Source organism: Eleutherodactylus coqui, chromosome 2, assembly GCF_035609145.1.
Source record: "Eleutherodactylus coqui strain aEleCoq1 chromosome 2, aEleCoq1.hap1, whole genome shotgun sequence".
Taxonomy (NCBI): domain Eukaryota; kingdom Metazoa; phylum Chordata; class Amphibia; order Anura; family Eleutherodactylidae; genus Eleutherodactylus; species Eleutherodactylus coqui.
In genome coordinates this window covers 50,835,128-50,852,672 of record NC_089838.1, presented here as the reverse complement: position 1 = coordinate 50,852,672, position 17,545 = coordinate 50,835,128, and the positions used below count along the sequence as shown (strand labels likewise).

Below are 17,545 nucleotides of genomic sequence, written 5' to 3'. Positions count from 1 at the left end.
ATGCATGGGATTTAATCTTTAGCACTGAGCTGCTCTTTGGACCCCTGCTTGGCTGAGAGCTTTCCTGCCAAATTTCTATTTACTTCACCTCTTGTCCTGCTCTGGGTGGTTTTGGGAGCCAGCTGGTAACAGCGGCTGAGTGGCTAAAACCCCTGACCAATGGAAGCTTTTCGCTGGGGTAGATGTTCACTTCTACCCGGCAGCATCTGTGCCATATTACCTCCACGTAAAATCAGTCTCTACACGTCTTAAGGCCTATGTAGACCCAAAGCCGTCTTTTGGGCGAGAATCGGGTCTGAACGCACGGACATCGTGCAGTTTTCAGTAACGAGTTGTTCATCGTTGTCTTTCTGCAAGCTGAAAGAGAACGATGAGCCTTATCAGTGACGTGTGCTGAGTTCTTAGCGGCATACCGCTAATACTATTGTTTTAGCTGGTATCCCGCTCGGAAAACACAGACTGAGTATGAAGAAGACAGAGCTCCAGCTGTGTTCTGCATACCCCACTCGGAGCGCTCAGCTGTACGCTCCGTGAACACAGTAGGAGTATGCAGAAGAAAGTGCTGCATCTGTGTTCTGTATACCCCTCTCGGAGCGCTCAGCTGTGTGTCAGCTGAGCGCTCTAAGAAGACAACATAGTATAAAAGTAAAAAATAAAAATAAAAACTATCCCGCGCCTTGGCATCATGAACTTGAAAAAGACACATATTGTGTTGAAACGCGTTGTTTTAAAGAATAAAAAAAGATTGGTTTTCTGCCAAGGCGCGGGATAGTTTTTATTTTTTACTTTTATACTAAGTTATCCAGCCCGACCGTGCTTGCAAACACGGTGAAAGGATATCCCTGGACGCCACTCCAAAAAAGAAACATGGAGAAGCAAGAAACCTGCTGAAGGCTAACGTGGACAACAGGTGCAGAGGGGTTAACTCCTTCACCACCGGATTAACCCTTCTGGCACTGGGTAAGTCCACCTTTCATTTAGCTACAAAAGCATTTTTAAACTGCAAGTGAGGCGCATTTTAAAGTACATTTTCTAAGAAGACAACAGCTATATGCAGCATATAGCAGTCCTGCTTGTCTTCTGCATACAGCGCGAGCCTTCATTTACACACTTATGCAAAGTGAACGCTCAAAACTGTCACTCAAACTTCAGTTTAAGCGATCATTTTGCCGTGTAAATGCATACGATTATCGCTCAAAAGATGTCTTTTGAGCGACTTTTGAGGGGGAATTGTTGTGTCTAAATGGCCCTATTGGCCTTATGTCCATGGGTGGGTCGGATTCTGCATTCGGGAGACCACTGCGGAATCTGACCCTGCCAGCGGCCAGAGACGCCCCCTACAGACCACCAGTAGAGAGGAGTGTCTGACCAGACTGTTCGAAGGTGTTGGGACCAGTGGATGTGTGAAGGCACACAAGGTGACCGGGCTCAGGATGCCCTCTACAGACCACCAGTAGAGGGGAGTGTCTGACCAGACTGTTAGGGGCTGTTGGGACCAGTGGATGGGGGCACAAAAGGTGACTGGGCTCAGGACACCCCAACAGATCACTAGTAGAGAGGAGCGTCTGACCAGACTGTTAGAAGGTGTTGGGATCAGTGGATTTGTGAGGGCACACAAGGTGACCAGGCTCAGGATCGTCCCCTACAGACCACCAGTAGAGAGGACCGTCTGATTGTCCGACAAGCACCAGCAGCTCCAACTATTCCGTTGTTCGCCATCCAGAGACAGGGGGCGCTATTGTTACACCCCTGTGTCTGTCGGACCATTTCCCTGCACTTGGCTGTAGGAAATTTGGACTCATGGCCCCCATTACATGTTCGGCCTCTGACCCCCACCGTCGCCTCCAGTTGCAGGGATGTTATGAATGATGAAACTGGACGCTGCGGTGTGGAACCTGGTTGTCTTCAGTGATGAATCCAGGTTTAGTTTGGGCGCTGACGACAGCCGTGTTCGTGTCTGGAGACCTCGGGGAGAGCGCCTCAATTGTGACTTTGCTGCAGAGGGGCACACTGCCCCCTGTTGGTGTGATGGTCTGGTGTCCATCACATAAGACAGTCGGTTCCCCCTACCAGTGGTACAAGGGGCAATGACAGCTCAGCGATATGTTCAGGACATCCTGCAGCCATATGTATTCCTCTCATGGCGGCTTCTAGCAGGATAATGCTCGGCTGCACACACAAGGGGCCTGCTGTGTATATATATATAACAGTATACAGACCCTGCACTGACTGGGGAGACACAAGTGCTACTGACTGCATATGGACACTTTCTGTGTAACATCCAGCGCCTTCATCTGTATCGCACACATATATATTATGGTCTCTGGATGTTATACATAAAGTTTCCATATTCAATCAGCAGCACTTTTGTCTCCCTCAGTCAGCACTTGGCCCCGCCCCTCATTCCTCAGTGCTGGCCCCGCCCCCAGGACGCTCAGCTGCTCCATCAGCCAATCCTGTGAGACCCCAGGCCAATGGGGAGGCAGGACACTGCCGGGTGTGGTTGTTAGGAGCGGGCTGGTTGCTAAGGGACTGAACTCAGTAGTCTACACGGGGAAGAAGCTGCGAAATGGACTCCAACGGAGACTGGGGAACCGGAGCCAGGTACCGGGGGGGCAGCAGACACCACACCATCCTCCTACTGAGACCCCCATCATCATCCTCATCACCTCCTACTGAGACCCCCATCATCATCATCACCTCCTACTGAGACCCCCATTATCATCACCTCATACTGAGACCCTCATCATCAACACCCCATACTGAGACCCCCACCATTACTCCATACTGAGACCCCCTTCATCATCTCATAGTGAGACCCCAAATCATCATCACCTCATACTGAGACCCCATCATCATCCTCATCACCTCATACTGAGACCCCATCATCATCCTCATCACCTCATACTGAGACCCCCATCATCCTTATTACCACCTCATACTAAGACTTCATCATCATCACCCCATACTGAGACCCCCATCCTCATTAGCTCATATGGAGCCCCCCATCATCATCACCTTCTATGGAGCCCCCCATCATCATCACCTCATACTGAGACTCTCATCATCAACACCCCATACTGAGACCCCCATCATTACTCCATACTGAGACCCCCATCATCATCACCTCCTACTGAGACCCTCATCATCATCATCATCACCTCCTGAGACCCCCATCATCACCTCATACTGAGACCCCTAACATCATCTCATACTGAGACCCCATCATCATTCTCATCACTTCATACTGAGAACCCCATCTTCATCCTCATCACCTCATACTGAGACCCCTATCATCCTTATTACCACCCCATACTGAGACCCTCTAATCTTCATCACCTCATACTAAGACCTCATCCTCATTACCTCATACAGAGACCCCCATCATCATCATCACTTCATACGGAGCCCCCCATCATCATCACCTCATACTGAGACCCTCATCATCAACACCCCATACTGAGACCCCCATCATTAATCCATACTGAGACCCCCTTCATCATCTCATAGTGAGACCCCAAATCATTATCACCTCATACTGAGACCCCATCATCATCCTCATCACTTCATACTGAGACCCCCATCATCATCCTCATCACCTCATACTGAGACCCCCATCATCCTTATTACCACCTCATACTAAGACTTCATCATCATCACCCCATACGGAGACCCCCATCCTCATTACCTCATACGGAGCCCCCCATCATCATCACCTTATATGGAGCCCCCCATCATCATCACCTCATACTGAGACCCTCATCATCAACACCCCATACTGAGACCCCCATCATTACTCCATACTGAGACCCCCATCATTACTCCATACTGAGACCCCCATCATCATCACCTCCTACTGAGACCCTCGTCATCATCATCATCATCACCATCACCTCCTGAGACCCCAATCATCATTCTCATCACTTCATACTGAGAACCCCATCTTCATCCTCATCACCTCATACTGAGACCCCTATCATCCTTATTACCACCCCATACTGAGACCCTCTAATCTTCATCACCTCATACTAAGACCTCATCCTCATTACCTCATACAGAGACCCCCATCATCATCATCACTTCATACGGAGCCCCCCATCATCATCACCTCATACTGAGACCCTAATCATCATCACCACATACTGAGACCCCATCATTACCCTATAATGAGACCCCCATCATCATCACTTCATACGGAGCCCCCCATCATCATCACCCCATACTGAGACCCCATCATTACCCTATAATGAGACCCCCATCATCATCACCCCATACTGAGACCCCCATCATCATCATCACCTCATACTGAGACCCCCAGCATCATCCTCTCATGTCATACTGGGACCCCCATCTTCCACTCACGTTCTACTGAGACACCCCTGCTCTAATACAGATTGTTTATGTTTGCAGTATCCTGGATGATGAGAATGCCCGCCTCCGCCAGCTCAAGCTTCACAACCAGGTGCGTGGACAGGGTTGGTGCAGCGTTGGCGCCGGGTCCTTACATGTGCCTGGTGTGATAATCTCTGTATGCTTACTGTATTGGTTATCTTGTCTTCCTCTCTTATCTCCGTGCTGCGGCCTGTGCCCAGGGTGTGAGGATTAACACAATATCTTATCTGTTGCTTTCACACAATGATATGACTGAGAACTGTGATGATCTCCTTATACAACTGCCCGGGGCCCCACGTGTCCCATCTATAATGTACATTGTGTCTTCTGTGTATAGCGCACCCTCCTGGAGCAGAAACAGAGGAAGAAGAGGCAGGAGCCGCACATGGTACAGCCCAACCAGGAGTCCAGAGCACGGCGCGGCCGAGCCAAGAAGAGCGAGGAGCAAGCCCCCCTGATGCAGTGTCAGACCCCCCGATCTACTCCCTCAGATGTCGTCTTACATGGTGAGGACGGAAGGTTTTTAGTGGTTCTAAAATATAGAGCTATAGTAACGGATCCATGTCAGTAGATGGCAGCACAGTACTGGATAGTGCTGGCTGTAGGGTTATTATGGCCCTGCTTGCTCAGTGTCTTCTGCTCTGCTCAGGGATAGACGGACCGGCAGCCTTCCTCAGCTCAGAGAGCCAGGAGCTGGAGTACAAGATCCACATTGTGTCAGTGGGAGAAACCTGCCCTGATGAGATCCCATCGGACGACTCCAGACCGAACTCCAGTGAGGTGAATGGCTGGCCTCCGGGAAACCTGTCTCCAAGAGAAAGCAGAAACACATCCAGAACCCCGGAGACAAAGTCCCAGCCTGCTTCCAGCCAAGCCCAAAGCGCCTTAAAGGAGGTGAAGACCCGTTCTGCTCCCAGTGAGCCGATTACCAGACCACGCCCTGAAGAGGAGGAAGAAGCCCCCACAAATCCAGATGTGTCCAGACGGGACCTTCAAGAAATGCTGCAGGAGAGAGGCGGGTGTTACTGTGCATTCACATCACTCATCATAAATTCATCCATTATAATACACCTGATATAAACCTTTAACCACTTCTAGGAGATTATATATATGTCACAAACCATGACTGGTCCTCAGTTATATCCTGTATTATACCCCAGAGCTGCACTCACTATTCTGCTGGTGGAGTCACTGTGTACATACATTACTTGTCCTGTACTGATCCTGAGTTACATCCTGGATTATACTCCAGAGCTGCACTCACTATTCTGCTGGTGGAGTCACTTTGTACATACATTATCCTATACTGATCCTGAGTTACATCCTGTATTATACTCCAGAGCTGCATTCACTATTCTGCTGTTGGAGTCACTGTGTGCATACATTACTTATCCTGTACATACATGTTACATACTTCTTATAGGTATATCAGACAACCTTAAGTTTGATGAGGAGTCCTCCGATGAGGGGGAGTCGGGGTCGGGCAGCACTCGTCCTGGATCTTCCTCCAGCAAAAAGTCCCTGACGGTACGTATCGGAGTCCGGACTGTTACAGATCAGTCATTGTCCCTTCATTATTAACTCTTCGTGTGTCTTTCAGGACTCGGCCACTGCAGACACTGCGCCAGCAGCATCATTGGGAGAGGTAGTGGATGTTGGAGACCTAAAGGAGTTTGCTTTACGTCCAGCGCCTCGTGGTGTCACTATAAAGTGCCGAATCAGCCGCGACAAGAAGGGGATGGACCGCGGTCTTTATCCAACCTATTACATGCACCTGGAGAGGGAGGACACCCGGAAGGTAAGGAAACTGGTACAGTCACCTCTTTAAGTGGTCGTCCATATAGGACATTCCATTTTTGTTAGAAAGGTCTCACGACCTGATGACAGGGTATCCCACTTCTCACACCCCTAGTGATCAGCTGTAATTTGTTGTGGAATCGACATTCCTTTACAGCACCCCCACAGGTCAAATGAAGCATTGTGCATTTCTTATTGAAATCCATGTAATGAGCTATCATGCAGGTCTTCCGAGGCCCAGGGTGCAAATTAACCCCTTAACACCACAGGGCGTACATTTACGTCCTAGATGTATGGGGTTTATATGGAGCAGGATTGTGATCCGATCCCGTTCCATACAAGGTGGGTGCCGTCCGTCTGTGATAGCAGACACCTGCGACAGCCGCTGTCAGCACTAATGCTGATCACGGCTATTAAGTTTCTATATGCCGCTGTCAATTCTGACAGTAGCATTTAAATGCTCTGATTATTGTTTAGGGGTCCGAAATCCCCTTCCCCAATGCGTTGTGATTGAGGGGTGCTATTCGGTTGCCATGGCACCCAGGGGCCTTTTGCAGGCTCCCAGGGCTACCATTAATAAATGCCTGTGTGGTTCATAAACTGCCGTATAATGTAATAATTTGGTATTACATTGTACTGTATGACCGATCAAAAGATCGCAAATTCAAATTGCCTGTGGGGGCTGAAGAAGAGATGCAAAAAAGTGTTTTTGTAATTATTGGAAGGGAAAGAAAAAAAAAAAGAACTTTTTTCCATATTAAGAATAAAAATAAACGAATTTGATATCAACATGTTCATAAAAGTCCAATCCATCAAAGTAGCGCATATTTATCTTGCATAGTGAACGTCGTCAGAAAAAATATCAGCAATGCCAGAATGGCGCATTTTTGGTCACGCCGTCTCCAAGAAAAATGTAAAAAAAAGCGATCAATACTCACACGAACTCCAAAATGCATATATGTTTTCCAGACATATTTTATTTTTTAAAAGTAGTACAGTGAAAAAAAACTATATGTTTAGTATCTTAGTAATTGAACCGACCCGTAAAATAAAATGAAATTTTTGCCACAATGTGTACGCCCTAGAAAGAAGACTCCTTACAAGAGATGGCGAAATTGTTTTTTTTTTCTTTCATTTCACTCCACTTAGAAATTTTGGAAAGTTTTCAGTACATTATATAGAACCCCCTAAACCTACAACTCGTCCTGCAAACAACAAGCCCTCCAACAGCGATGGAAATGGAAAAACAAAACTGCTATAATCTTTTTAAAGTGACAAGGAAAAGCCAAAAATGAAGAAAAAAAAGGGCCGCATCCTCAAGTGGTTAAGATCTACCCTACTCAGCAAGGAAGCGGCCCTGATATCATCTTCATATAATGGAAGTGTTAGCTATGCGATTTCCTCCTATAATCGGATACATGCTGGTCGAGTGCCCCTTTAAGGCCAGTAGGATTTATCTTATCTCCTTCTTCTCACTTGCAGGTTTTCCTTCTTGCTGGTCGAAAGAGGAAAAGAAGCAAAACCTCCAATTACCTCATTTCCATCGACCCCACTGACATGTCGCGGGAAGGGGGCAGTTTTATAGGCAAACTCCGGTACGTACAAGGCGAGATACTGAAGACGTGTAGATCGCTGATGTACTCCAACGGGTGTAATATGTACAGTGACTGGCCCCTTTAATAGACCCCTGGCCCTCTCACGATTGGTGCTTCCACATGTGGAAATTCTGCGTGTGACCCCGGAGTGCAGCATAAAATCAAAATACAAGTTTTCTGTGCATCAGTTTCAGTGTGAGTCCACATTAGATGGGAAAATCCAACGATCTGAGCGACTTCCAACGAGGCCGGGTCATCGGTGCTAGACTAACTGGGGTCTTACTACCAACCGTCGGGGGTTTCCTCGTGTAACAGTACGGAGAGTATACCGAGAATAGTGTGATGGTGGAAAACTTCCAGCAAAAGGGAATCCTGTGGCCGGAAACAATTCATCACCAAAAGGGGTCAGAGGAGGATGTCAGGAATCATTCAGATGAAAAGGTGCTCCACGGTCAGAATACAACGCTGAAGCTCCAAGTAACGTGTCCAGTGCACAACTCACCGTTCTTTAGCAGGGATGGGATATAACAGTGACCATTTCCAGTGCCATTGTGTCTAAGAGAAACAGAATAGTGACACTCCGGCAGTCAAAAGAGCGCAAAACTTGTATTACTGAGTGGAAAAGCATCTCTTGGTCAGATGGATCTAGATTTCTTTTGCTCCGTGCTGCTGTTCACAAGAAGCTTCCTGTCTGCAGGGGCCGATATTCCTGCAGAACGATTTCATCACCTGGTGGGATCTACGGCATGAGGAATTGCTGCAGATCTGAAGGGCAAAGGAGTCCAACGAGCCACTAGATGCGGGTCTCTAATACTGAGCCAAAAAAAGATCAAAACAGGGCGGCTCTTAGGAGGTTAAAATCTTCTGTTTACATTTCCCATGCAGATCTGCATCTCCATGGTTACAGACTACAAACCTGGTGTAGTCTGATCCTGCAGTCGTTTATTACTGAGCTCCTTAATGCAGACAGTAGAAGAGAGTAATATGACAGCAGCATCAGACAGGGGGCTACATACAGGGCCACTTATGCTAAAAGCCAAAACACGTTGGGTTGTTGATGCCATTTTTAACCCCCTGTTGTCTTCATTTTGCTAGATCCAACCTGATGGGGACCAAATTCACGGTATATGACAGCGGAGAGAACCCAATCAAGGCTCGGGGGTTGCTGGACAGCGGCAGCGTGCGGCAGGAGCTGGCTGCAGTTTGTTACGTATGTTATCCTAGAATGGTAGAGTTGGAAGGAACCTCCAGGGTCATCTGGTCCAACCCCCTGCTCAGTGCAGGATTCACTAAATCATCCCAGACAGATGTTTGTCCAGCCTTTGTTTAAAGACTTCCATTGAAGGAGAAATCGCCACCTCCTGTGGTAACCTGTTCCACTCATTGAGCCCCTCGCTGTCCAATATCTAATCTGTCTCTCCTCCTTTTCAGTTTCATCCCATTGCTTCTAGTCTTTCCTTGTGCAGATGAGAATAGGGCTGATCCCTCTGCACTGTTACAGCCCTTCAGATATTTGTAGACAGCTATTAAGTCTCCTCTCAGCCTTCTTTTTTGCAAGCTAAACATTCCCAGATCCTTTAACCGTTCCTCATAGGACATGATTGACAAACCACTCGCTGCTGTTGGTAACTCTTCTCTGAACTTGCTCCAGTTTGTCTATGTCTATGACACAGTATTCCAAATGAAGTCTGACCAAGGAAGAATAGAGGGGGATAATGACCTCATGTGATCTAGACTCTATTCTCTTAATACATCCCTGAATTGTGTTTGCCTTTTTGACTGCTGCATCACATTGTTCACTCATGTTCAGTCTATGATCTATTAGCATACCCAAGTCTTTTTCACATGTACTGCTGCTTAGCTCAATTCCTCCCATTCTGTATGTTCTTTTTTCATTTTTCTCACCCAGATGTAGGACTTTGCATTTCTCCTTGTTAAATACCATTCTGTTAGTCGCCACTCACTGTTCAAGCTTTTCTAGATCTTTTCTAGATCTTTTTGAATACTCTCCCTCTCTTCCCTAGTGTTAGCTATCCCTCCTAGCTTTGTGTCGTCAGCAAATTTCGTCAGTTTCCCATCAATTCCTTCCTCCAGATCATTTATAAAAATGTTGAACAACACTGGGCCTGGGACAGAGCCTTGTGGTACCCCACTTGCCACATTCTTCCACTTGGATGCGCAGCCATTTATGACCACTCTTTGAGTACTCTTAGAGTAATGGACGCAGTCATTGTATCCCGGTCACCGCGTGTCCAGCATGTTCCTCTAATGTCATCTCATCCAACAGGAGACCAACGTTCTGGGCTTCAAGGGGCCGAGGAAGATGTCCGTATTAATACCGGGAATGAATATCAACCATGAGCGCAGTCCATTCCAGCCACAAAACGTAAGTTCTGACACCAGTTATCACACGGTTTCTCGCTGTGGGAGTCAGCAATATGGCGACCAGCAGGGAACTTGTGGGTTTTACGTAGGGAGTAAAATTCATTGTGCTGCGTTTTCTTTGTGCCCGAGATTAGAAGACTAATTTTTTTATTTTCCCGTCAACACAGCCGTTGAGGGCTTGCTTTTTGCATGACGAACTATAGTTTTTATTGGTACCATATTTGAGTCCATGAAAATATTTTAAAGATGCGCCAGGTGTATTCTTGATTGTTATCCAGATATGTAAATGAGTGTTAACTCACCTGGTACCAAGCGAGGAGAACCTTTTACAAGGTACCTCGCTGACACCTACGATCCAAGTATACGTATAGAAAATCTTAAATCCCAAATCCGTTAGCACACGGAGAGCAGCAGGATAAATAACAAGCTCACTGGAATCCGGGGCTTGTTATATACAGAGTGCATAAAGCAAAAAAATAAAAGGATAAGATTGAATAATCAAGTGTATTATTTATTACAATAGAGCAACGCGTTACGGTAAAGTAATACCTTTTTCAAGCTTATACAATAACCTAAAACACACAAACATATATATAAAAACTTAACATGCCCGTGTAATTGCTTGCAGCCATGCCGAGAGCGTACTCCGCAATTAGGAGGGGGCGGGGTAGAGCCTCCTGACTATTCATTACATCAAGGGAGGACGGCACCCGGAACGCACGTTGCGTTCCAAGTGTTTGACTAAAACTTTATCAAGACTGCATTTACTGAACAGCAGTCTCCGCAAGAATCTGTGTGGGCACTAGTATAAACCAGAGATTATATACGGTACATTTATATTTCACATAACCAACATTGTGAGACAATATTCAAAATACATATGAATAAACATTTTAAAGATTACTGAAAACATATACTTTAATAAAAATCACCTATATTTTTTTAATATAATAATTAGCACAATGAACTATATAGGTTATAATCCAGCCGATGATTATTCGCTAAAGACAACACCTAATAGTCTCTTATCTAATCTCATTAATATAATATTTCATATATAATTTAATACCTATAATCTTCCAAAAGAAAATTATATTAATGAGATTAGATAAGAGACTATTAGGTGTTGTCTTTAGCGAATAATCATCGGCTGGATTATAACCTATATAGTTCATTGTGCTAATTATTATATTAAAAAAATATAGGTGATTTTTATTAAAGTATATGTTTTCAGTAATCTTTAAAATGTTTATTCATATGTATTTTGAATATTGTCTCACAATGTTGGTTATGTGAAATATAACCAACATGAAATATAACCAACATTCTCTGGTTTATACTAGTGCCCACACAGATTCTTGCGGAGACTGCTGTTCAGTAAATGCAGTCTTGATAAAGTTTTATTCAAACACCTGGAACACAACGTGCGTTTCGGGTGCCGTCCTCCCTTGATGTAATGAATTGTCAGGAGGCTCTACCCCGCCCCCTCCTAATTGCGGAGTACGCTTTCGGCGTGGCTGCAAGCAATTTAACGGGCATGTAAGTTTTTATATATATGTTTGTGTGTTTTAGGTTATTGTATAAGCTTGAAAAAGGTATTACTTTACCGAACCGTGTTGCTCTATTGTAATAAAAAATAATACGCTTGATTATTTAAAGGGGTTGTCCTGCGACAGCAAGTGGGGTTAAGCACTTCTGTATGGCCATATTAATGCACTTTGTAATATACATCGTGTATTAAATATTGGCCATACAGAAGTTATACACTTACCCCCTCTGGTGCTGGCATCCCCGTCTCCATGGCGACGATGAAGCCTCTTCTCTAGTCGCACGAACAGTCCCGCTTGCGCAGAGTGAAATCCTCCGCTGGATGTGTCCGGGCTCACGAGCTGCGTCCTGGCTCCTCCCTCTTCTCCGCGGCATCGTAGCTCCGCCTCCATCACGTGGTGCCGATCAGCCAATGAGGTGGCTGTAATCGGCAGTGGAACGCAAGACTGGAGAAGAACATCAACGGTGCACCATGGGAGAAGACCAGTGGTGCCATCTTTGAAAGAAGAATCTTCAAAGCTACAGAACGGGGATCCAGGTAAGCGAATTTTATTTTTTTAAAAATAACAAATGGATTCGTTTTTACTGTGCACAATGTGGGGATCTGTTTAAAAAAAAAATTTTAGGTTTCGGCGCGGGACAACCCCTTTAATCTTATCCTTGAGTGCGGATTTATTTTATTTTTTTGTTTTATGCACTCTGTATATTTGAGTCCATGTAATGTATTGTAAAGCTTTTTGGGATTTATTTTTACAGCGGTAACCATGCAGGTTTTTCCACTTTGCACAATAAAACCCTTTTTATTGGAAAATATTTTATTGCACCGCTGCATTAACCCTTTGCAATCCAATTTTGGATTCAGGGTTTCCTAGGGGGCTTTCTCTTTCTGATATTACACAATGGCGCCGTCTGCTGGCTAGAGCCAGTAGTGCAGTATGGGACATGCTGGAGAGGCCCCCCGACAACAGAGCAGCCAGTAATATACAGTAAAAATACCCTGCCGGACGTCTTCCAACTTTGGAGCTCTACAGCCTTTAATCAGAATGTCTTCAGACGTCAGACAGTGGATTGGAAAGGGTTAAGGGTTCCAGCACTCTTTCAGGTTTTGCGTGATGAGCTGTAGTTTTTATTTATACCACTTTGCGGTAATTAGGGCTTTTTTGATTACTTTTTATTGCATTGTTTTTTTTAAAAAAAGCACCTTGTATCCATTTTTTAGCTTTTGTATTACAGTGTTTGCCGTCCAGATTAAAAAGTGTGTTTAATTCTTGTACAGGTCATTACGGATGGGATAAGACTAGAGATGAGCGAGCGTACTCGGAAAAGCACTACTCGCTCGAGTAATTTGCTTTATCCGAGTATCGCTGTGCTCGTCCCTGAAGATTCGGGTGCCGCTGCGGCTGACAGGTGAGTCGCAGCGGGGAGCAGGGGAGAGCGGGCGGGAGAGAGGGAGAGAAAGATCTCCCCTCCGTTCCTCCCCGCTCTCCCCTGCAGCTCCCCGCTCCGTGCCGGCACCCGAATCTTCAGGGACGAGCACAGCGATACTCGGATAAAGCAAATTACTCGAGCGAGTAGTGCTTTTCCGAGTACGCTCGCTCATCTCTAGATAAGACCAAACGTCTTTTTTTTTTCCTCTTTTTAAATATCTTGTAAACAGAAAGGGAAAAGTGCACAAAAAAGGGCTTTTTCCTTAGTATTCTTTTTACATGTTTTTTTTAAGATTTTCATTTTTTTTACATTTTGCTGCCCCTGTAGGGGACTTAAAGGGGTTGTCTCGCGGCAGCAAGTGGGTTTGTACACTTCTGTATGGCCATATTAATGCACTTTGTAATATACATCGTGCATTAAATATGAGCCATACAGAAGTTATACACTTACCCCCTCCGGTGCTGGCGTCTCCGTCTCCATGGCGCCTACTAAAGCTGCCTTCTCCTTCCATTAGACGCGCTTGCGCTGTCCGGTCTTCTGCTCTGTTGAATGGGGCCGCTCCGGCCTGCTCGCGCCGGAGAGCTGGTCTGCGCATGCGCAGAAGAACCGGAGGAGGTAAGTGTATAACTTCTGTATGGCTCATATTTAATGCACGATCTATATTACAAAGTGCATTAATATGGCCATACAGAAGTGTATAACCCCACTTGCCGCCGCGGGACAACCCCTTTAACTTGCGATGCTATGATCACTCTGATGATACATTGCAGTACTTCCACAATTACATGGCGGAGGGCTGAGGACATCATGGAAGGAGCATCCTCCCTCTGTGAATTCTTAACATGCCTTGATCAACATTAAATGGGTTAACAGCGGGTATCCGCGTTCTCACCGATATCCGCTGTTGCAGCAGGAGGCTGGCTGTCGGTCACAACTGGCTCCCGCTGTGGATGGCGCAGGCACAGCTTCTGAGTGCATGCTATCCATAGGACGTAAGCTTACGCCCTGCGGAGGGAAGGGGTCAACCAGAAACAGGACCCCTTTGCGCGGTGTGAGGTATTACAGCTCTGCTCTATAGTTGCAGTACCAAATATGGCCACATGGAGAAGAGTGGCACTGATTTTGTTTGCCGCTGACGCATCTTAACTCTCCTCGTGTTGCAGGAGTCAGAGACCCTTCTGTCCCGGTGGCAGAGCAAACGTCAGGAGAACATCATTGAGCTGCACAATAAAGCCCCGGTGTGGAACGACGACACACAGTCCTACGTGCTGAACTTCCATGGCCGCGTCACTCATGCCTCCGTCAAGAACTTCCAGATTGTGCACGACAATGACCGTGAGTGCCCCTGCTGATCACGTACGTCCGATCTGGGGCACTGCTCCTGTCTGATTGTGCCTCTTCTCTCCCTCCCAGCTGAGTACATCGTCATGCAGTTCGGCCGCGTGGCGGAGAGCCTCTTCACCCTGGACTACAGCTACCCACTTTGTGCCCTGCAAGCATTCTCCGTGGCGCTCTCTAGTTTTGACAGCAAGCTGGCATGTGAGTGAGGAGGAAGAGCCATGCTGTTTCCGCACGTCCTGCCAAGTCCACACATAGCTGACCCTGTCCTGGAGCGATGCGCACCGCTGCCATTTCATTAAATCCGTAATGCGCTGTTCCTGAGATTGGAGGAGCCACCGTGCCTTTAATTATCCCAAATTGCCACAGTTCTGGGTGCGACCGCACATCCGTACTGCGGCTGTAATCAATGCTTTGCACATAGAAACCTTGGGGCGGACTATGATACTGGTCCGCACACAGAATGTACAGCACTGTGTATAGTGTCTCCTGTGTCTTCGCTGCTGCCTTATATTAGCTTTGTATATAGTACATGTATGGGAGCGCTCAGCTTGTGTACAGCGCTGTGTACAGTACATGTATAGGAGCGCTCGTCCTGCGAACAGCGCTGTATATAGTACATGTATGGGAGCGCTCGGCCTGCGAACAGCGCTGTGTATAGTACATGTATGGGAGCGCTCGTCCTGCGTACAGCGCTGTGTATCGTACATGTATGGGAGTGCTTGGCCTGTGTACAGCTCTGTGTATCGTACATGTATGGGAGTGCTTGGCCTGTGTACAGCGCTGTGTATCGTACATGTATGGGAGTGCTTGGCTTGTGTACAGCGCTGTATATCGTACATGTATGGGAGTGCTTGGCCTGTGTACAGCGCTGTATATCCTACATGTATGGGAGTGCTTGGCCTGTGTACAGCGCTGTATATCGTACATGTATGGGAGTGCTTGGCCTGTGTACAGCGCTGTATATCGTACATGTATGGGAGTGCTTGGCCTGTGTACAGCGCTGTATATCGTACATGTATGGGAGTGCTTGGCCTGTGTACAGCGCTGTATATCGTACATGTATGGGAGTGCTTGGCCTGTGTACAGCGCTGTATATCGTACATGTATGGGAGTGCTTGGCCTGTGTACAGCGCTGTATATCGTACATGTATAGGAACGCTCGTCCTGTGTACAGCGCTGTGTATAGTACATGTATGGGTGCGTTCGTCCTGTGTACAGCGCTGTATATCGTACATGTATGGGAGTGCTTGGCCTGTGTACAGCGCTGTATATCGTACATGTATAGGAGCGCTCGTCCTGTGTACAGCGCTGTGTATAGTACATGTATAGGAGCGCTCGTCCTGTGTACAGCTCTGTGTATAGTACATGTATAGGAGCGCTCGTCCTGTGTACAGCTCTGTGTATAGTACATGTATAGGAGCGCTCGTCCTGTGTACAGCTCTGTGTATAGTACATGTATAGGAACGCTCGTCCTGTGTACAGCGCTGTATATAGTACATGTATGGGAGCGCTCGTCCTGTGTACAGCGTTTGTATATAGTACATGTATGGGAGCGTTCGGCCTGTGTACAGCGCTGTATATTGTACATGTATGGGAGCGCTGTGTATAGTAGATGGTGCTTTCTCTGCATATAGCCACTTTAGGTCTGACATTGTGTACGGCACTGTGTATAGTGGCCATATGATACTCTGTCTTAAAGGGAAAGTTTTGGGGTCCCAAAGTGCCATTCAGAAGGCAGTATAAGACCCTCCGCCTGATTCCAAAGATATTGTTCCTAGGGGGTGGGGCTTCAGAGAAGCATCATGTGATTCCTCAGCTGCGCTGATTGGCTGGAGGTTCTGACAGTTGGGAGGAGCATACATTCCAGTCCTGCACTTCTAGTCCCAAGAACTGCCCCAGTCCCAGCTTGTGATGGATGACTGTAGAAAGTCCTGCAGATCCATAATGCCCTGTCAGGTCTGCTGGGACTTGTTGTTCCACAGTCACACTTTTAGGATTCCAACGTCTATAATTATCCATCATAGTCTGTAATCTATACCAATGACTGAGAGGGAGGCGACGCCACCTTGTGGCACAACTGGGTGAACGCTGCGTGCAGGTTACTACTGAAGACGTCGCCTGCAGCTGGGGCCGCAACTATTTTTCTATGGATGTTTTATCTACTCAGATCATAAAAAGGGATCATTTGTTTCCATCCAATCACCGTTCAGAGCTCCGCCCACAAAGGCACTGACTACCCTGAGAGTTTAGAAATGGAACTTTTATAATGTGGATTTTCACAATAAAGTTATTGAATTTCGGCTTTTGACCAAAGATGACTATTTTTCTATTTCTTCTAAAGGGTAACGGCACCAAAAAGTAGTCTGCAGTGGTGAGATCCAAGGAAACTGAAAAGGTCAAAATGGCCAGAGGGCATATGGTTTATAAGTGGCAAGAGGGTGCAGGGTATAATGTAACACTAGTCATAGGGCGCATGGTGTATAGCCAAGGATACGAAGTAAAAATGTCCAGAGGGTGCAGGCTATATAAGTGGGCAGAGGTGAGATGGGTGCAAAGTAAAAGTGGTTGACGCATTGTATCTAATCATATTATGTCCGATACTTTGTATCTTCAGGTGGCTGCTACTGATTAAAGGGGTTGTCTCGCGGAATCAAGTGGGGTTATACACTTCTGTATGGCCATATTAATGCACTTTGTAATGTACATTGTGCATTAAATATGAGCCATACAGAAGTTATTCACTTACCTGCTCCGTTGCTAGCGTCCTCGTCTCCATGGTGCCGTCTAAATTCGCTGGCAGCTTGCTTTTTTAGACGCGCTTGCGCAGTCCGGTCTTCTGCTCTCAGCACGAGCCGCTTCAGCCTGCTAGCCGCTACAGCTCTTCTGCGCATGCGCAGAAGAGCTGTCACTTCTCGGGAGCGCGCTGGAGCGGCCATTCTGCTACCATCCTCTGTTAGAGGAAGGTGCAGAAACTGGAGCCGCCCAGCTGTCCCGAGAAGCCGCCCAGCCGTCCAGCTGTCCCGAGAAGCCGCCCAGGTAAGTGATGGGTCGGGGGTGAT

At 46.7% G+C, this 17,545-nt stretch overlaps 1 protein-coding gene across 1 annotated transcript; it reads left to right on the top strand.

Moving 5' to 3' along the window:
* Positions 1 to 2,465: 2,465 nt before the first annotated feature.
* TULP3 (TUB like protein 3) lies at positions 2,466 to 16,799 on the top strand. Its single transcript, XM_066590883.1, has 11 exons — positions 2,466 to 2,604; positions 4,411 to 4,462; positions 4,730 to 4,898; positions 5,042 to 5,407; positions 5,816 to 5,919; positions 5,993 to 6,190; positions 7,672 to 7,784; positions 8,880 to 8,994; positions 10,072 to 10,170; positions 14,309 to 14,480; positions 14,559 to 16,799. The coding sequence occupies exons 1-11, from the start codon at positions 2,570 to 2,572 to the stop codon at positions 14,690 to 14,692; spliced, it is 1,557 nt and encodes a 518-aa protein (XP_066446980.1). The 5' UTR covers positions 2,466 to 2,569; the 3' UTR covers positions 14,693 to 16,799.
* Positions 16,800 to 17,545: the final 746 nt, after the last annotated feature.

What these genes read in the sequence shown, in the direction of transcription:
- TULP3 (XM_066590883.1), top strand. Translation starts at nt 2,570, where the DNA reads ATGGACTCCAACGGAGACTGGGGAACCGGAGCCAG. An exon ending in GTCCATTCCAGCCACAAAAC is followed by an intron (nt 10,171 to 14,308) that starts GTAAGTTCTGAC and finishes CTCGTGTTGCAG; the next exon opens with GAGTCAGAGACCCTTCTGTC. An exon ending in GATTGTGCACGACAATGACC is followed by an intron (nt 14,481 to 14,558) that starts GTGAGTGCCCCT and finishes TCTCCCTCCCAG; the next exon opens with CTGAGTACATCGTCATGCAG.